Source organism: Paramisgurnus dabryanus, chromosome 1, assembly GCF_030506205.2.
Source record: "Paramisgurnus dabryanus chromosome 1, PD_genome_1.1, whole genome shotgun sequence".
Lineage (NCBI taxonomy): Eukaryota > Metazoa > Chordata > Actinopteri > Cypriniformes > Cobitidae > Paramisgurnus > Paramisgurnus dabryanus.
Window position 1 is genome coordinate 54,750,292 of NC_133337.1, and position 21,010 is coordinate 54,771,301.

Genomic DNA, 21,010 nt, shown 5'->3' on the forward strand with positions numbered 1-21,010 from the left:
TTTATTGTTGTGGGTTTGTGTTTGACTGTCCCTGGAAAGTGGGACATCTGGTCACCATAATATAAGGTCAGTTTCCCAGACAATATTTAGATTAATCCAGGACTAGGCCTTAGTTATATTAGGACATTTAAGTAGTTTTTACAAACATACCTTATGAAAAACAATACTGGTGTGCATCTTGGGACAAATGGCACTGATATATTTTAAGATTTTTTTTGCAGTGCAAACATGCTTATAGTCTGGGAAGATAAGTTGTGTCTGGGAAACCACCCCATAGACAACATTATAGACTATAGACTGACAAACTGACAGGCTTTCTAAGAATTCTCAGTAAGAGACACTTCAAGCAAAAGTGATCATGGATAAATTTGATGATTGAGTCCATACAGACATATTTGACTTTTTATTGCAAACTTTGTAGTCTAAGCAAAGTTTGAGACCTTATTCTTACTGAAACTGTATCGATGCAATTGCTACACCTGTGAATTTACTATGGCCTGTGAAGAAATACATATGCAAAGGTCTCAGTTTGTTCTCTATCCAATCTCAGTGCCAAGAACCAACTGAGATACCAATGAGATCTTATATGAATTTATCTTTCCAATAAGTTAATTTGGCGACAAAAAGCAGGGCACAGTGAACGTTTGTCCAACGCTTACAGCTTTGATTCTTTGTGTAATAGTGTGAAGGCCAAATCTGTTACAGAGGACAGTCTGACAAGCTTCTGGCTTCTCGTTCGGTCAAAGACGTCAAATGTTTACTCGTCTTTTCCACTGTCTCTCTCGTGTCTTTGGTCAACGCAGTAAAGGGTAGAGAAAATGTGAACCAAAATGCATGCCGTTACCCTTCTCTTTGATCTCTCTTTTGCCTACCTGCCTTATTTAAAGAGTTTCACCCAACTATCTCTCTCTCTCTCTCTCTCTCTCTCTCTCTCGTTCCACTCCACTCCTCTCTCATGCTCTTTATCTCTTTCTCCTCCATGTCTCTATGCCCAAAGTTTTTTTTCTTTTGGCATGGCTCCTGTTTGTTTTCAGCCATTTTGGGGACTGGCAGTGCTCGTAACAAACTGCTTAAATGGCGTCCTCTCACTCGCACATTCTCTCCCTCGCTCTGACTCTCCCTCCCTTCCTTTCTATCATCAGACTTGGTGTATGTAGACAGTGTGCATGGTGTAAGTGTGTGTTTTATTCTAATGAATGCAAACGTGAAATAAAAAGAGAACTGGAATTAAAATGAGCCTGAGAATGGAGGGGTGTGGATGAGTTAGGCTGTGGGAGATAAAAAATGCAAAAACAGCCCAGAATCATGTATCAGTGGCGAAGTGAAGTGTGAGTGAGAGAGAGAGAGAGAGAGAGAGAGAGAGAGAGAGAGAGAGAGAGAGAGAGAGAGAGAGAGAGAGAGAGGAGGGGGGCGAGTCAGAGTGCGAAACAGTCGATCCTGCCCTCTGTCTCTACATAACGCTGCCCGTGTGCACGAGCGCGCCTTTCCCTGTGTTCTCTCCCTCTCTCACTCACGCACGCACACGGGAACACACAGACCAGGACACACAGACCGAGGGTGGGAGAGTGAGAGAGTGAGAGAGAGAGAACACATCGCAGCCGAGATGCAGCACAAGGTTTTTCAAGGTACGTTGTTGTGGTGCGCTTGCCTAGCAGAGAATGAGAGACTTTTTCCTCTGAGCTATCTCTGTCTTCTTCTCTTCCTGCTTCTTGTACGTCTGTACCACTCTTGTGTCATGTCGATGTTGTTTTGATCCCATGTAATCACTAGAAATGAGTGCGTTTGCGTGTAGGTTTGTGTGCTTGCTAATCGAGGCCTGTCTCCCTTATCCTCGGCTGTTGTGGGTGAACCACGCAGTTCTTTTTCAGGGCTGGCGAGTCGCTCGGAGATGACTGTAAAATAGTGCGAATAAAGCTTTATGGAGTTTTGTATCATAATATCTACCTGTTGGTTGTAAATACGATATTGTGGAAAGTTCATATGATGAAATTATATAAATAATGAAGGACTTGGTTTTAAGATGGATCTCAGGCCAGTTTGTTTGAAACCAAGTGATGCCTTGGATTATGGAGTTTGTCCAGTTACCTTAAACCAGCATCCATCTATGTTTTGTTTAGGCACAGTGGATGATATTAACAACATACGGATTTATTAAAATGGTAAAGTGTTAATGTCTTTTTTAAGGGGTTGCCATACTTAATTGTACACCACAGCCCCAGCAAGGCCGTAGGGTCAGAGGTCATTAGAAGTAAAACAGCCAAGTTGCATGATCTTACTGAAGTGAGTTTGTTTAAATGGCAGAATCGAATTAAATGACTGTCACCACTCAAGAGTTTAAATTAGTTAGACTGGATTATTTGCTATTCATACGTTCAATGGATTGAACACGTAGAGCAATGTTTTTGATAACAAAAAATCATACATGTTTAACTCTTCCTAACCAAATGGGTTAGAAACTCTTCAGCGACATGGAAGCAGGTTCAGACACGTCTTGAGAAAGCAACTTTAGCCAGGTCACCATGGGACTATTCCCATTGCTTCTGTGTATGCAATTTCTCTTGATCATATTACAGCAACAGATTTATAGCAATCACTTGTCGAATTTAAACTCAGCGGACCATGTCAAAGACAGGATGTAATACAGGCAGACTCACTCGTGCATGGCATGTCATGCCAAATCACTGAGATACCATAAAATGTTCAGGGAAAGCAGGAAAATTAGGAAACTAGGAAGAAGACTGGAAGCTACAATGATCCCAAACTCGCACCATCCGCCCTCCATCTCCCAACTGCTTCCCTCACTCTTCCAAAACGGCCTACTTTTGCACTTTTCCCCTCCCCTCATCTCTCCTCTGGCTGGCTTCACCATGCTTTTGGCCGGAGGTTGTGCAGAGTTCAGTATCCAGCGACAGCCCCCTTCTCACAGTCCGTCTTACCCCGATGGGCCCCGTCATGGCCACACGGAAACAGGCGGCCTTCACTGCTAACCTTTTGCACTGCCAGTTAGTCCTCAGCCTGAACCAAATGAAGACCTTTAGCCCATTGTCCAACTTCCTTAGTGATTCATCTGAGTTTGTAACCTGCACGGATTACATTTTGATTTACATTTATGCATCTGGCAGACGCTTTTATTCAAAGCGACTTACAAGGTACATTACACAAGGGATCAAACATGCAACCTTTTGTGCTACAAACGCAATGCGCTACCACTGAGCCACACAGATGAGCACATACAAAAACCCATCCAAATAATGAGAATCTCCACCTGGAAATCACTCATTTAAAAATGTACTCTGTTTGGAAGAAAGCAGAATAGCAAGTTGGGATGTTTACAAGGAGTCTTTTACATTTTACTCTATTTTGAGGGATGCAGACCCTTCAGCTCCAACTCTTTCAGTGGTATGTTTGAGTAGAGGGGGCAGCAGAGGGGGAGGCAAAGGCCCTGTAACGCTTGGCCAGCCTCTTGCGCCAGGGACTGTTTGTTAAGAGGCAGTGTGTGCGTCATACGCGAAGAGAAAAGGAGGGCGAGGGGGAGAGATAAATAGGGACAGACATAGAGAAGAAGAGGGGCTGGCAGATGTGTTTGTCCATTCACTATGTGAATGCCATGCAAAATTGTGTCATTCTTAGGCCTTGTTGTGTCAACTGATTTGACGCCATAGCAGTGTTTGCCTTAACAAGTGCGGGACAAATTTAAATAGTGTTTATCTTGGATAGCTGCTACTTCATTATCAGGACAGTTATTTAGGCTCTTCCTATATACTTCCTGTCTGTCTAAATGTACTCTTATGTAACATCTATTATTATACATGTTTTTTGCTATGCTTCCTTTGCACGCTCCTAGCAGCTGCATTTGTTGTGTGCTGGGTAAAGCTAGCCGTCAAGCTGCTTGTTTACAGACCAACCAGCTCATATGTGCCTGCACGCCTGCAAATGTGTTTGCACGTTGAGGGGAGTGTGCATGCGGCCGGTTGACTGCCTGTCAGTGTGTGTTTCTGTGCGTGTGTGTGCGTGTTAGTGGCTGTTCATGTCTCTAGGCCTGGATCTCTCTTTCTTCTCCACCTCTCTCCACTGCTCTGCCTGTCTCACGCTCACTCTCTCTCCCTCCTCCTCTTCTCTTTCTCTCTCTGCAATAACAGTGCTGACCTAGTTTCAGTGTGTTCAGGGCTGCTTGTGGAATTTTACAGAGGCCTGCCTGCCTAACTAAAACGCAGACGGAAAACCATGACTGTGGATTTTCACTGGTGTCGCATCATTACTGCTAACTAAGAACAACTCTCTTAAGCGAAACAGGCAGAGCAAAAGACCTGGTTATTAAATAAAGCTATATGTATAAACACTTATTCATTTTTTACTATAAAACCCCTGGACAGTATGAACCATATGGCTGAATGCATTCAAAATCTATAGTTGCCAAAGATCAAGTTCGGGAACCCTTTTAGATGCAACATGTATGGGGCACTTTAATGAGTTTTGACAATATATATTACATTTTGTTGGGAAATTCTTGCATAAATCTTAATCATTTAAGCTCCACACTTTCAGATTTTGCTGGTTTGGCATAAATCCAGAAAACAAAAATGACTGCAACTCACCTTTTAAAATAAAGTTGCTTGTGTCTGCGTACCATAATATCTAGCTTATTACGAGCTGGCTGTATTTTATAGACAGTAAATCTGTTTTCAATCCTGATTTGCCAGCTGGCAATACATATTTTCTGTCACTTGCTTTCATTCTAATACTTTCTTCTGTGGTTGTGGATGTCTAATAGCTACAATGTGACATAAACAATTATTTCAAGACAATTCTTTTCTGTTCTCTTACAGGATTAATAGCGAGGTTATGGTGTCGGGAGAGGATGGCTGAAACCCTCTCCACATCTGCACAGCACTGTTGGAGCTGAATGTGCGTAGCAACCCTGTCCTGTTTCATAACAAGATAATCAAGGACGCACAATGTCACATACATCTGAGAGTCATTGTTTCTGGACTTGATCTCTTTGAACTGCCGTCTTCTTGATCTGACACTCCTGTTTCTATCAATCATCAACTTCTGTGGTGAATATATATCTAAAACGGACACACTTTTCACGGACATTTCTTGGCCTTTGCTTGACTAGAGCCACACCTTATTTTCTAGGGCTCTGTTATAGACAAACTTCAGCCTTGAAGAGGATCTCAGAGGTCTTTGGATAAGGATTCAATGAAACACAGAAATAAACACATGAGAGGAGGCAGGATGGGAGAGGGCACGGATGAGGTAGATGATGGCAAAACTACGAGGATATCTCTCAGTTTTCCTCTCAGCACTGGATTGCCTGGCTTTTCTGCACAGAGGCGTTGCTCTTCATCCCAATCCCCTTCTTCTTCCGATGTTTGTGAAAGAGATGGTTCTGATGGCGCAGCATGGATAGGGGAATCATTTAGAGACAAACAGTTATCCAGAACAACATCAAAAACTGACCATCTGGCATGTTCTTCCTCATCCTCCTTCCCTGTTGATCTAGCTTCCCCAGTCAGTAAAAACTGCAAGTCATCTCTGTCATTTTCTGTTGATGGTAGCGGTTCCCGATACCCAACACCTCCGTTACAACACTCCAATAAAATGGACTATTCAAAAGAGACAGCTGGGGCTAGTCTCAATAATGGGTATAAAGAGCATTCGACAACAGAAACAGCACACATCCTTTTCAACCTCAGTGCAAGAGCATATCAAGACCAGAGTATGAAGGATACAGAGAGTTCAAAAGGCAAAAAACGGAAGGCCAACAGCCTCCATGTTGAACTTAGCCTTCCGCTCCCTAGCATTAACCCTCATTCTTCCTCATCAACACCTCCTCCTTCCCCTTCCCCTGTCTGTCTTACATCCTCCCCCTTGACTCTCCCTGCTCCCTCTTTCCATGACTCCTTTAGGGCAGTGCGGAAGCCAGAACTACTATGTGGGGTGTGTCACCGTCTGTTCAGTACTGCCTCGTCCCTCACTGTCCACATGCGTCTCCATCGGGGGGGACGAGTACTCAGCTGCCGCCACTGTGGCAAAGCCTTCATCCATAATAAAAGACTGCAATCCCACGAGGCCACCTGCAGGCAAGGGCTGCCAGCTTTTCCAGTACAACCCAAAGAGGAGCCCCTGGAAGGGGGTGAAGTGGAGGGGGAGACAGCAGATGAGGTTGCAGAGCCAGAACAGCTTGGACAAGGAACAAGGCCTGGCCGACCCATAAAGAAAGTACGAGACCTTCATGACCATCATGCTGAAGCATTGAATTGCGAGGATACCCTAGGGGAAGAGGATCACTTTGTAAAAGTGGTGGATGGACATATCATTTACTTTTGCTCTGTGTGTGAGCGCTCTTACATGACTTTGTCCAGCCTAAAGCGACACTCCAATGTGCATTCATGGCGACGAAAGTACCCTTGCCACTACTGTGATAAGGTGTTTGCTCTGGCTGAATACCGCACCAAACATGAGGTGTGGCACACTGGTGAAAGGCGCTACCAGTGCATATTTTGCTGGGAGGCGTTTCCTACCTACTACAACCTTAAAACTCACCAAAAGGCTTTCCATGGCATCAACCCTGGACTGATTTCGAGTGAGAAAACAGCTAATGGGGGCTACAAACAAAAGGTCAATGGTCTTAAGCTGTACCACTTGCTGCCCATGCGCTCTCTAAAGCGACCTTACAAAACCTATACTGAGCCAATGGCTGATGGGCTACTTGCATCAGGTTCATCAGTTAGCCTGCCTTTATCTCTGGATGGCAATCTGCCCTCACCTCTGGACACAGAGAAATTGGAATCTTTCCTTAAAGATCTTCAAACGACAGACATAAAGACTGAACTTGAGGGATTTCCTATTAGGGTGGGTGTAGAGCAGGGTAAAAAGCTCGGGGCTTCCCTAACAGATATGGAAGCACAAACAAGACAGACAGAGGGGTCAGATTTACGGCTTTCATGTAGTAGCAAAAGCAAAACCCTGGAGTGCCCAGAAGGAGCTGTCTCATCAGTCATTACGTTTGCACACAGCAAACCCTCGGTTATCATGCACAGTACTGCAGTTTCTTCCTCTGTTATTGTACACAGAAACAAAACGTCCTCTGATGAGAGAAAAAGAAGTCCAGAGAATAATGCAATTACAAAGAAAGCTCCAAAACAGATAAAAAAACAGAGAGAACACACTGAAGCATATAAAGAGTGGAATGCTGCCAGTTTAGATCCAGAGGTTCCAAAAATCAGACAGTCAACAGAGAAACTTCACAAGGGACGAAAAACTCATAATAAAACTGAGTCAAGTAAGACAATACCAATAGCAGTGGGATCAGATGTCAAAGGCAGTGGACCACTTTGTCAGATTACTGTGCGTATAGGGGAGGAGGCCATTGTCAAACGGAGCATTTCGGAAACAGACCTAATGAGAGACAAAAGCGCTACACGGAGCAAAGGCAAAAAGAGTAACCTCTCACAGGACGATAAGAGAGAACAAAGGCACACCCATCATCATCAACGTAAACACCGCAACTCTAGCCAGGAAGGAAAGGAGGGGGAGCCCAAATGGAAAAAAACTAAACTGAAAAGCAAGGTGAGGAAATATTTCTTCCGCCAGGAGGTCAGAGAGGATAGAAATGACCATGATGTGGAGGACAACCTGTGGAGGCCGTACTACACGTACAAGCCCAAGCGGAAAGCCCTTCATATGCAGGGGACTAAAGCTTGGAAGCGTAAAATACACTTCAAACGGTCCCTGAGGCCTATAAGAAAAGCTGAGAGGTTCCTGAAAAATATGAATAACGAAGTTGATGGGCAAGATGGAGATGACAAAGAAAGACAAGAAATAAAAAAAGAGCAAAGGAAAGTTAATGATCTACAGAAAGGTGAAAGTGAAACACCCCACTTTTTTCCTGTCCTTTCAAAAACAGAACATAAAGAGAAAGAAAAGGCAACTCATGGAAAATCTGATCTCTCGCTTACTTCAACTGTTCCTCAAACTACACTTAATCCTCAATACACAACATCTTCTATCATCAAGCAACGGTGGTCAGAAAGTCAGGCCTCTGAGTGTGGAACATGTGGCTGTTGGTTCTCCAGCCCAAGGAAGCGAGATAAACATGAGCTGACACATCTATTTGAGTTTGTTTGCATGTTTTGTAGAGCTCCTTTCTCCTCACAGTCAAAGTTAGAGGAACATCAGAGAACTCAGCATCCCAAAAACAAGCCCCCGTCTGGTCCTACTTTATTTACTTCCCAGTCAACAAGAAAGGTAGGGGAAATGAAAGATGATACAAATGGAATGGACCGACAGCACATAGAAAAAGGCAGCCCAGTTCGCTTTGGCAGAAAGCCTCTGATCAGATATACATGTTCACAATGTGATAAGGTCTGCAAAACCTCTGCTGCACTCAACTGCCATCTCAAGCGACACGAGCTAGGCAGTTTAACTGAGGTTGAAGACTCAGAGAAAAAGCAAGACATACCAAGTTATACACCTTCAGTAGCAGAGTCTACACCAAGCAAAGATTTCAATACCAATACTGAACAAGTGCAGCCTGTGTCTGTCATATATTTTTCAAAACAAGACTATCATATCCCTGACAACCAACTTGGTGAGAAGATGCAAGAACACCAAAGAGTCAGCAATTGTGAAAGCCCTGAATTGGCATCCACTGAAAAATCCCACAGTCCACAGTGTGCACAGTTCTCGCAAGTTATACACAGACCCACTTTAGACAGGTTTGAGGCCATCTCTCCAAACCCCCCTAGTGTACTAGTAATGAATAGCTCAGAGTGCATAGACTACAGGACACCAGAGAAACAACATTTAGACACATTAGATCAACAGAATAGAAGTCCAGTGCCGAATGATAGGCAAATGCTGCCAGACCCTCAGATTAGAAGAGAAACAAGTCCAACCGGGCCCATATCTTTAAAAACAGTCAGATGTGGTGTGCTTAGCCAAGGAGTGGGAACAGTCACAAAGAGAAATTGTGGCGTTATTCAGAATGAAGATTTCAGTGATTCACAAGATGCTCAGGATCTAAGAATATTTTCTCAATCCAGTAACCAAGCCCAAGATTTATCCATGCCAACAATACTAGCAAAAAAGAGGGAGCTTGATCAAAAGATTACACATTCATCCAACCTCTCAAAAGAGCAATCGCGCAATAAGGAGGTATCATTGCTAGTGCCCAAAGAGGAACCACTCAGTCCTGTACCATCTCCTACATGCTCTGTTATTCAAACCACTCCAAAAAGACCTTCTCAAAGGCACTCAAAGTCGCCGTGTCACTCCCCAGGACCTTTAGACCTACAGTTGCGGCCTCAGCTTGACCAATCCCAATCACACAGAGGAAGGCACAATACAGCAATGCAGGATCTTATTCTGCCTGTAAATTCAGCTGGGGCAGGTGATCCTCCTTCTTCTCAAGCGCTGCTGCATTCACAAGTGCCCACAGCAGAGCCTGAAGCAAAGGACTATACCTCTGTCACTCCCACAGAACACCACAGGGCCTCAGGCTATCCGGTCCAGGAATTTACTCTTCCCTTAATTATCCCGGGTGGGTACTGCTCTGGTAAGAAACAGGAGGATCAAATCCTGATGTCTTACCCAGCTGGACCCTTACCATTTCCACCACTTGGAAAGATGGTACCCCATTCCGACTCAACTAAACTGCCCTTTTACCATGACCCCTATCACCTACTATATGGCCCACAGCTACTGCCGTACCCCTACAACCTTGCTGCCCTTCCAATGGCTCTAAATATGATGGCATCAGGAGACAAAGAGCCTTTGCCTTTCTTGCCTTTTTTCAACTACGCCGCTGCTGCTGCTGCACCTCTAACAGGGACAGTGCCCCATCCTTTAGTGTTGAACCCCAGCCTGTACAACAGTGGTGGCAGCAGTAGCACAAAGCAGGACAACCCATAAGTGAGTACACAAAGGCAGCAAGGGAATACATCTGCGACAGATCTTGGATATTTGTTTTCTGTTTGTTAACTGAACACTCTAGCACAGCTCTTATCTTTTGTAAAGCGACAAACGCATAGGCATAAATAGGAATCAAATGTGGTGGAAAGATGGAGAGGTGTCTTGATGACAGAAAGAAGGATGTAAGGGGGTAAGGAACAAAAGATACAACAACCCCTTTAGGCACTGCAAACAAAGATGCACCTCCAACACACCACTTTCTGTCTCCCCTGTAGAGTTTAGAGCTCGGATTTCCATCCTCTTGGAGTCATTATGATATGAAATGTGAACAATAACAGCTAACAGGATTTGTGTTTTGCAAAATAAGTTGGGCCTGCTTTCCATAATAGAGACAGTATAACAATAATGATTATAGTAATAGTTATGTTAATAATACTGCTTAAAGTAATTAAAAGGGGAGCTTTCTACTGAAAGTAAAATGCTATTACCGAAGAGGCTAAACACATTCAAGACACAGTAAAAGAAGAGGCAGCAGCAGTTTTGTGTGTGTGTGTGTATTTGTATGTGTGTGCATGCATGAGTGTGTCCAGTGTGTGACTGCGTAATGCAATTTGGGGTAGATCATAGTGTCACACAATTACAAAATCAGTACTTCAGTCATGTGTTTCAGTATTTTGCTTATGTGTGCCTGCAGGTTTTTGTATGTGTTTTTTGTGGGATGTGTTGGGGGTGTAGGCATGCACAGTTGAAGTCATGTGCGCTGCATTAGCCTTGGTCAGTTCCATGGAAGTTCACATAAAAACATCATTCCTGGATAAATGTTATAATCTTAATAGGTCAGTAAATAGAGAACATAGATAAAGCTCTTCTTTCGTCAGTCATAGCATAGCATCTTGATGGTGTAGCTACGTGTCATTTGGATTAAAACATATTCTTATGTAATGCCTTCACTAGCCAGGATCATCATGACAGGGTCGAAAATATGGTGATGAAGAATCCACCATACACTTCACCTGGTTGTGTACAGTACAGTATAGAGGCAGATTGTGCTTCAAATAGTTTGGTTTGTAGGATGTGGGTATATTAATCCTTTTCGATAATCACTCATCAAACGCTTACGAAATATGTCTGTGTACTTCCGATACTCCTGCCAACCGTTTCATCTCTTCCAGCAACATACAAGAAATGTACAAGTCGACTTCATGTTTAGTGGCCTTCTCCTCCCCACTGCCCCCTTGTGTCCACCAAAGACACTTCATTCACTTGACTCGATTTGAGACAAAGCGAGAGAAACCAAGTGAGATAACGAAACTGAGTAAGAGAGCATGATGAAATGGGAGCAAAATGAAAGGCAGTATGATAGCATGAATGAAGCTTCCTTCATAAAGACAGGGAGAAAAGTAGTTTTGTAAGAGTCAGTAAATGTTAGTTTTAAAAAGACATGGTTTAAAGAGATGTATTACAAAGTAGATTCTCTCTCCTCCCCAGCAGAAAGAAGAGAGGAAGAGGATGTAAGTTAGTTTTGATGCCCATGCAGGGCCTGCACTATGGGACTTATAGCACTGGAGTGACTTAAACACTCCCTTGTACTTTCTTGTTTTTTCTATATCTTTTGTTTTTCACAATATTATTTGTTTGATTGACATATTTTTCCCTTTTGGTAGAGTGAGACGAGGCTTGCGCTTGAAGATTCTCGTTCGAGCGCAAATATGAATGTACTTTTAGTCATGAGGTTAAAATACAGTAAAGACAGTATAGTAGATCATTTCTGTACGCTGACTTGAAAAATAACATGTAATATTGAACCGCTATGAGGTATACATATATATATACTGTAGTCTTAGGGACATGTCAAGGAAGTTGGTTTCAATATAACCACAACGCATGAGCAACAATAGCTTCTTCAGTATCTGCAGGTGTTGTGTCACAAAACTCTCAGTTTTCCTACATACTTCATTTGACTCTGTTTCTTTTCTCCCGGAGGCATGTCCTCAAGAGAAGCCCTCAATAGCAAAATTTCAGACCTAAAACCAAAAAGAAAAGCTTCTGTGTTGCCTTATTTCTTTTCCCCAAGCACTACAGATGTTTTCCAACAAGCATCTCTTTCTTGTCCACACACCCTTTCCCATGCTATCTCAATATTTTACCTTATCCCCTTGAAGTCTGTCTGAAATTGTGCAATGTAGCAATAGCACTGTTCATTTCCTAAGGGTAAAACACAATGCAATGAACAGTTGTGGATTATGTAGCTGCACTCGGGTGTGTGTGTGTGTGAGAGAGAGAGAGAGAGAGAGAGGGTGTTTGGTGGTAAAAGAAACCAAAACACTACAAATCCCCCTTGATGGTTTACATCTTGTGTTCAGCTTATTTTTGCTGTATTTATTCCCCCATGACATCATGCTATAACTCAATTAGCTATAATGATGAGGTATGAAATAAAATGTTACATTTATTAATTTGAAAACTACATTGACAAAATTCTAAATTTTGGAAAGTTTTGATCTTTAGACAGCATGTTAACCAAACAAATGACCAAATCCAAAATTCATCAGCTGATGTTTACATAAAAGATGCCTTTTTATTTAAATAAGCTAAATAGAATATGCACATAATCTGAATGCACCTTAGAAAGCAAATTTTTGTGATACCATTTTCTATAAAAACATTCTTAAAAGTAACATCATAATAGGTTTTTGTGTTTCTTGTCAATTCATGAGAAAACATCCAGACGTTCAGTGGATAGTATTCAGCCCTACATTTTAAATATTTCATCAGCATCTGGATAGACTACTGAATATTTGCACAGGACTATGAATAAGAAGTTATGCTTAGAGCCAGATGTTTTGAAAGATGTACAGCAGATCTGTCCACTGGGTTTATTACACTACCTGAACTATAAGAAACACCATCCACCCAGAATAAAGTCTTCAAAAGAGGCTTTAATTGTGAATTAAAATGGGTAAATTCTACCAGCTGCATATGTTCTGCACTTGATCATAGTTGTAGGCATGTGACCAAATTGGTATTTTGTGAAAATGTAATATTGTGCCATTGTTTTAGAGGTCCACATTATATTTGGGCAGTTAAAAAAGTGAAATGTTCGAAGTTTCTTTGTGTCTTGTTGACTTTGTGACCATTTAATACTGACGTTTGTTGGCACACATTGCCAATTCAAGTATACAATTTACAGTTAATTTCTTTGCTCCTGTTCTCTTTACTCCCTCTGTCCACGCTACAACAATACAAATAAAGTATTAACCTGATGACGTGCAAAACAGCTTCGAATCCTTTATTTATGTGCAGTGGACGATATTAAAAACAACTAGAAGAGATTGTTAAAGGGCACATATTTCATGGCTAAGAAACAACGTTATTTTGTGTATTTTGTATAATACAGTGTTTTTGCGTGGTTTTTGGTTAAAAACTGCCATCATTTTTGTAGCTTCAGATATTCTGCATTCCCCAAACGCATTGCTTTTGTACAAAACTCATCGATCTGAAAAGCGCAGTATCCCTGATTGGCCAGCTAATCTATGCGTAACGATTGTCCTGAATTCCTCTGACATAAGCCGGAAATGTGACGCTCCTTACCATGTTTGAAAGATTCGCTAACAATGCAATGCTAACAGGAGTTAATTTACAAGCTGTCCAAGCAGGAGGAATTGGTTGAATTATGATAATGTCGGTCTTGTCTATACGTCAACATGCCCCAGGAAGTAAATTATTACCTATAATCCGTTTGTTTGTTGTAGTCCAAGAAAACAGATTTACGTTGGAGACGATAACTCGCGTCTTCGTTTACTTTGGGGTTTGTACCTTTTGCATATCGTTAACATGTACTAATACACAGTTACACACCAAATGAAATGAAATGAAATCGTGAATCGGACCATAGTTGCTCTTTAAAATTCACAGAGTGGGCCTATAAAATCATATTTTTATATAAACAACAGCTTTTAAAATTTGAGATGATTTTGAAAAGTGCATTATGGGATTTGCGTAAAGCATGCAAATCATTTATCAAAATAAAAAAAGCAATTGAATCGATTTAGAAGATTACATAATAAAAAATTATTTAACTATGTAAAACTGTGCTTTTCTGAATCGTTAATTCATATTAAGTTTTAATTTAATTTTTTCATGTTTCATGAAACACTGCAGCTGATGATTTAGAATTTCGAAATGATTTGTGTTTAAATCAACACTTAAGCACAGACAAAAACACCTCAAGGTTTCTCTGTACCGGACAAACAAATATTATTCAGCTTTCAAAGTTCATTTGTTATGTAATCAGACACTTCGGTGAATTTAGGCAGGGGACAGATGAAGTCTAATCTTAATACTTCACCTATTACAGAATAATATTTATAAACTTTGCTAGAAATTTTCCTGTAATAAAATTTTAGTTATGTACTATGAGAGACAATGTGGTCACAAAATTTATTTGGTAATTTGGATACTTATAATTTGCAAAGTTTTACATTGTGTGCTAAAAAACTAAAACAGAAATGCCTAGCATAGCCTCATTTTTACTTTCAATTTTGCCTATAAATATATTCACGAATGCTGGGTATTGGTAGAAAATTGGTAGTGTTTCCTAATCCTGGTCCTGGAGTGTCCCAACACTGTATATGTCAATGCCTCCCGTTTCTGACACACCGAATATATACTTTTGGTAATAGATTCAATTAAAAAGGTCATGGGTTTGATTCCTAGGGAACACATATACTGATGTGTAGATTGAATGCATTGTAAGTTTCTGAAAGCATCTATATGAAGAGTTTTGTTGCAAAACGAGATAATTGGTTGTGCATTCCAACTAATATCAATTCAACTGCAGTTGGTTTGTTTTGATTTAAACCTTCATAACTTAAAAAATACAGCTAAGTAGCACCATAAAACAAAATAATAACATGATAACATAATAATAAACATGTTTTGACAAAAATGTTAAAAACTGAGTTATCTCGTTTTGCAACGAAACTCTTCATATATACATATGGGCATTCAAACATAACAAACATATAATGAAATACCAAAAATATTACTTACATAAAATAAATCACCATGTAATCAGCACACAAACCTCCCACGCTCAAAAAAAAGTGGTGAATCGATATTTTGAGCTGTGATGACATTCTCATTCTCTGATACTCTCACTTCACAGAGAGCGAGAGCGAGAGCGAGAGAGAGAGAGAGCGAGAGAGAGAGAGAGAGAGAGAGAGAGAGAGAGAGAGAGAGAGAGAGAGAGAGAGGTTGGCTAAAGCGAAGCCATCTAGTTTAGCCTTTGATTCCATCCCCTTGTTCCTCTACTTATGGTCTAATCTCTGGAGTTAACTAAAAATGAACTATCTAAAGGAAGTTGTGGTTGTGCTGCTGTTAGGTCCGTACCTGATTTTACTAGCCAGGGGAGTGACAGGTGGTCAGGTATGACATCTTTTTAATTTCAACTAGTTACAGTGCACTCAGAAGTTAAAAAAGGAAGACTAGGGGGCAGTTTCCCAGACAGGGCTTATCCAAGTCCTAGACTAAAATGGCTAATCGAACTGCCTTAATTTAAAACACCTTGTACTGATCTTAACATATATTAGTGCCATTGTTTTGTCTCAAGATGCATGGCCTTGTCCTGGATTAATCTAAACCATGTCCGGGAAACCATCCCTAGAAGTTTTGAACTTATTATGGCTGAAGTTTCTATGTGTACTTATACTGTATGAGCCTATCAATCAATCACCTTTTTCAATAACATAAACTCTCAAATGAAAGTGAGTAAAACTGAAAGTTTTAACCATTTAAAAATATTTGATAATATTATAAAGCAGAAATTTGTTTTTCCTAGCTTCGTAAAAATAAACCAGTTTATCTCATTTGAAAAACTTTTTTTTTAATCACACATGATAACATGCATGACCCTGAACCGGTATTGGCATGTTAAGTGAAGTACTGTACCTGCTAAAGGCATGAGTCCAAATTCATCATTATAGATCAGAGATGTTTTTTTTATATATTTATCAAGTATATGTACTATATCAGAGTACTTTACTTTTACTTCACTATTCTAAATCACAATATCATACTTTTACTTTACTGCATTTCATATTAAATTAAGTTTAATACCTAATTACATTCAAATAAGAGTACCTAATTACTCATGTAAAACTAATTAAACATTTTATTCAAGTGTGAATAAGAAAGTACTAAATTGTAATATAAAGTTAAAAAACAACTTGTTCATCAGTTGTTATGCATCAAAATGTAGTAAAGTAAAAGTTTTCCAAAGAAAAACAGTGTTAAAGTACAAATACTTGAGTAATAAGTAAAAACACTTCACTACAACTTTATTACAGATCACAATTTTATACCCGGTAATCAATAATATTAACTGACTGGTCGGTTTGGAAGAATTTTAGCTGACAAAGTATTTGCAGGATTGGCTTATATGACATTCGATTCGCTGAATCCTAGTTCCACATTTGCTTAGTGTGGCGATATTTACACTAGCGACTCGTCTGGGATATAGCAAACGCTTGTGTTTACCTAGACTTTAGATACAGAATCAGAGATAAGTGTAAATGTATTCTGAGCATGCATGGTTTATGAGTTATGTGATGTTTGCTGTATGATGTCAAAACTATTTCTTGACTATTGTGCTGACTGTGACAGATATCTGGCAGGGGAGTCATCAATCTCGCACACAGACAGACGGCATGGACTCCCGTAGTACAGACAAGCGCAAATCTCAGTGAAGTCACAAGGTCAGTCGACTCGAAATCTGAGGATTTCACCTCGCTGTCTAACTCATTATTTCCTGGTACTTGTGATGTGGTTCATTTGAACATCCCAGTGGTGATTGTGCAATAACTTATGTAATGTCATATATCTCACTAATCGCGAATGTCTTACCTCGCCTCCAGCATCCGATCTTTCTTCGAATTCCGGACTTTTGACCCAGAAGGGGCCATCTTCTATGGAGACACAAAGGAAGGAAAGGACTGGTTTGTGCTTTCACTGCGTAATGGCATACCTGAAATGCAGATTGGGAAAGCAGACATTTTAGTTAGTATAAAAGGAGGCCGCAGACTCAATGATGGGGCCTGGCACTTGGTAAATGTTTTTGCTATTTTTCTGACGGCAGTTTAAACCTTCTGTTGTAAATAATCCACAAGCAGAAAAGCTATCCAGCATGAATGTGGCTTTTTGAGACCCGCATATTAAAGCTCTGTTTAGAATGATTATCATTTCATTATCATCCATCTGTTTAGTGCAACAAATCTTTTGAGCTTTCTCTGTTGGTTTTTGACAGCTGGAATTGCGCAGTGAAGGTAAATTTGTGGTGTTAGAGGTAAACAACGAGGAAGAACTTGTAGTCGGACTCCATTCTGAGCTGACAGAGGATGAACTTACAGGAAAAATACGTCTGGGACTCGGCGGCATGTTGGTGGACAAACAGAAGCTCTTTAATCCTGTAAGAATATTTTAGCCTTTTTGCTTTTTTTTAAAATAATGATGATCTGATTATTGGATTGTTAGTTCACATATAAAGTGCAGAATATTGTCCTTCTCTAAAATCTCTTTTTTTCTCAGTTTCACCCAGATATGGATGCTTGTATAAGGGGTGGATACTGGCTAAATCTAAGCTCCCTCTGGCATACAGACCCAATGTGGGAACCCCAACCTTGCTTCTCTGAGATCAAAAGAGGCAGTTACTTTCCAGGAACTGGGATGGTTACATTTAATACGTCCGGTGAGTGAAAAGTGTACATTTAAGGTCTAGCCGAAAACATCAAATGTTATCCTCTATGCTATCCAATGCATATGTATCAACAGATCTTCCTGGACTTAAGACGGAAGAGGCTGGTATCACAGTAAAAATCTTTGGATCTTGGACTGGGACAACCCTGAGTCTCAAAAGTACAGACTTTGACTATGTTTTGGGAGAGTTGGACGGACATAAAGATGTCAAGGTGTGCAATGCAAAAGAAAATCTGTATCAATGATCTGTTGGCAATGATAATCATCCAGTAACTTGATATACATTAACATCCGACCTTACATTTGTAAATTATGTAACAGCATTTCTCTGTGATGTCACAGGCGGTTCAGTTGGGCTTGAAAGAAGGATCAGAAACCACTGCCCTTCCCCGTGAACCTGCAGCACTTACTTTCAACATACTGAAACATTTACTTGTGGTAAACGGCAAACCAGAGCACGAAACGGAAAGTCTGGACTTTTTCTCCATGTGGAAAAATGGGATGCTTCTGACTTTTGGGGGAGTGCCAGGTACATTTGAAAGCAATGATTTCTGGATTTCTGTATTCAAGTACCTCCAGTAACCAGTGTTCTCTTAAATTTAAATTTTTCATAGTACTTTTTACCTGTTATGAAAGTGTGATATATCAGAGGGATGTTTAATAAACCATTCTACTTTATATTGAAAATGCTGTAAAGAAATGCTAGTTTGCAACAATTTTGAAATTCCCTGTATCTCTTTTTATCAGGTGAGAGTGAGGCGGCAAAAAGTTCACATCGCCTGCGTGGGTGTTTGGAGAAAATCCTTGTCCAGGACCAGGTCATTGATCTTGATCAAGCTTTATACAAACACTCAACAGTGTCATCTCATAGCTGTCCTAAAGAAGCAATGAATGAACTCAGTTAACAAAGACGAATGGCTGTCATCCTAGCGGACCAAAATTCCTCCATTACGGTCCATGCATCTTATATCTGAAATATGTATGCCTATTTAAAATGCTCAAAGATCACTGATCAGTAGATCCATAACCATCAAGATATGAGCGGATGGGCTGCCATCTATTATTTTTTACATATAATCACATTTTGAGCAATAAAAAACATTTTAAACGAACATTTTGTATTGTTAATCCATGACTGTATAAGAAAAGTTCCTTTGAACAGCATTTACAAAGACATCTTAAATCAAGATCAATTAATGTTCCAAAATAAATCAAGATCAATAAATGTTACAAAATGTATCTATTAATTAACAAAGCAAATTAAAAACAATAAAATAGTGCAGCTTCTGTACTGGACGCATGGTGTAAACAAACATTGATAGTCGAACAGTGCTTCAAAGAAACAAACCATACTCTTTTATGTAATTATACTTCAAGATTAGACAATTATAATTATACAGTTAAATATTTGTGCGCTTAATTAAATTAAACGTCATAAAAGGCCTTCAGTCTGTATTTCAAAGGACTTGTTTGACTTAATGCGGCACCTCTAAAACTGACAGGCGGATGACCTCAAAGTACCGCAAGAGCGAAACGAAATTAGACATCGTATGATTTCTCGAATCGTTCTCGCGGTACTTTCGCGTCATCCACATATCGGTTCTTGCAGCACTGCATGAAGTCGAACAAGCCTAACTTGTTTTAGACATGAGCTTCATACAACATTTCTGTAATACACTGCCATCTAGAGGAATTTTTAAACCTATGTGATTTGCTACTCGCAATTTTAAAATGTGATATTTCTTTATTAAAGCATTAAATTATTTAGCTTTCTGCTCATATATCGTTACTCTGTTTACCAAAGTACAGATATTGATAAACAGTGAAAAATAAAATAAAAAGTTAATTATAGTAAATTTTATAGTAAAATTTTTGTTCAGTGTTGTTCAATGTGATGTTATAAATGGTACTGAAGCAAGTTACATGACTACATTTAATATTACCTACCTCCTGACATCTTTCCAGTTTTGATCAGTCGTTGCTCCTTTGCTGTTGTCTTAAGCAATTTTATTTCATATGTAATGTTATTTATACGTATTATGTTTTCCATTTTCTTAAGTTAATAGCCCAAAGTATTACTGATTATTAGTTAGGTTAGCCAACAAATATACACAGAATCGGCAGCCAATCATCAATTGCCGACAAACTGCTCTCAACGGTCGCAAACCGACTCGGAGTGTCGTGCACCGCGCCGCCCGTGCAAAGATGGCGGCTGAGCTGCATCCGCGCAGCGGAAAACTGATCGGTTTGTCGAACTCAAACCGAACCGCTCAGAGAAATCAGCCGGTACAGGAATTTAATCACGGCCTGGTCCTCAGCCGGGAACCGCTGAGAGACCGCGATGTCTTCACTGTCCGCATCGACAAAAAGGTAAACAAGCATGTCCCACCAGTGCCCAAAGAGAGAGAGACCTAGAGTGGAACAGAGGGAGAGAGAGATCGAGAAAAGGGTGGGAGTGTGTGTGTCAGATCGTCTGCAGTGGTTCATCATTTTGGAGGGTGCGGGGTTTGTCAGATTTTATTCATAGGTCATTTGTGTAAGGTCTACTAATGTCCGAGGATGAATGGGTATCTGACATGATTTGTCAGTGCTGTTTATGTTTGGAGGCTGTGTGCAGTCCTGTACAGATATTCCTGGAAGAGGCTTTAAACATCAGTCGGTTCTAGTCCTACGATATAGATATATTAATATTAACTTACCATGATAACATATTTTTGTGAAATATGACACATTAGTGCACTGTGTAAACGTGTGCGTGAATATGGCTTTATGTTGCTCCAATAAACTGCTAGCACAACCACAGTTGCCTTGGCACGACAACATATACAGATATTTCTTCAGACATATGTCAGGTCCTGTCGACTGATAACCATTTCTTTATAACTTATATTTTTAAAAATCTGCTTTAGCTACACTTCAGCTTTATTTTACTATCCGTTTACTTTAATGTGGGCCACATAGTGCTAGCTTGACTAATAGTTTTAAAGCAACAGATACACTATAAGACTGCAATATCCCATCACAAAGTCATGTAACAATGAAAATACATAAAAAATGTCTAAAGAGGCAGCAGGCATGTGCTTTCCTCATATTATAACTGAGAAGGTTTTTAAATATAGCCAAAGTGTGTACCTTATTCATGCAAATGAGTTTTTAACGTTATCACACTGAGGCTATTTCACTCGATCTCCCTTAAATAAATTTAATTTGGAGGCTGGGCAGCTTTTAGTTCATGTAGATAGCCTGTAGTGTTGCATATAGATTTTTCATTAAGGGTGACCTTGCTTTCTGATCATATGACTGTACAGTAAGATATCTCTCACACTCCTGTTCTTGATGG

At 40.2% G+C, this 21,010-nt stretch overlaps 3 protein-coding genes across 4 annotated transcripts in view; all 3 read left to right on the forward strand.

Annotated features, from left to right (window-relative positions):
* The first annotated feature begins 1,427 nt into the window (after positions 1 to 1,427).
* Positions 1,428 to 13,193, forward strand: zbtb4 (zinc finger and BTB domain containing 4). The gene is made up of 2 exons (XM_065242368.2): positions 1,428 to 1,625; positions 4,827 to 13,193. The coding sequence occupies exon 2, from the start codon at positions 5,203 to 5,205 to the stop codon at positions 9,916 to 9,918; it is 4,716 nt and encodes a 1,571-aa protein (XP_065098440.1). The 5' UTR covers positions 1,428 to 1,625; positions 4,827 to 5,202; the 3' UTR covers positions 9,919 to 13,193.
* Positions 13,194 to 15,132: 1,939 nt separating this feature from the next.
* Positions 15,133 to 18,782, forward strand: shbg (sex hormone-binding globulin). Its single transcript, XM_065242369.2, has 8 exons — positions 15,133 to 15,345; positions 16,582 to 16,673; positions 16,833 to 17,022; positions 17,222 to 17,383; positions 17,503 to 17,662; positions 17,746 to 17,882; positions 18,013 to 18,199; positions 18,418 to 18,782. Exons 1-8 carry the CDS (start codon positions 15,262 to 15,264, stop codon positions 18,573 to 18,575), a joined length of 1,170 nt encoding a protein of 389 aa, XP_065098441.1. The 5' UTR covers positions 15,133 to 15,261; the 3' UTR covers positions 18,576 to 18,782.
* Positions 18,783 to 19,832: 1,050 nt separating this feature from the next.
* Positions 19,833 to 21,010, forward strand: part of neurl4 (neuralized E3 ubiquitin protein ligase 4) — a 29,694-nt gene continuing 28,516 nt past the window's right edge. For both annotated transcript variants that reach the window (XM_065242370.2, XM_065242371.1), the window contains exon 1: positions 19,833 to 20,040. In XM_065242370.2, the coding sequence (XP_065098442.1) occupies positions 19,876 to 20,040 (165 nt within the window). In that variant the 5' untranslated portion in view covers positions 19,833 to 19,875. The remainder of the gene's footprint in view (positions 20,041 to 21,010) is intronic.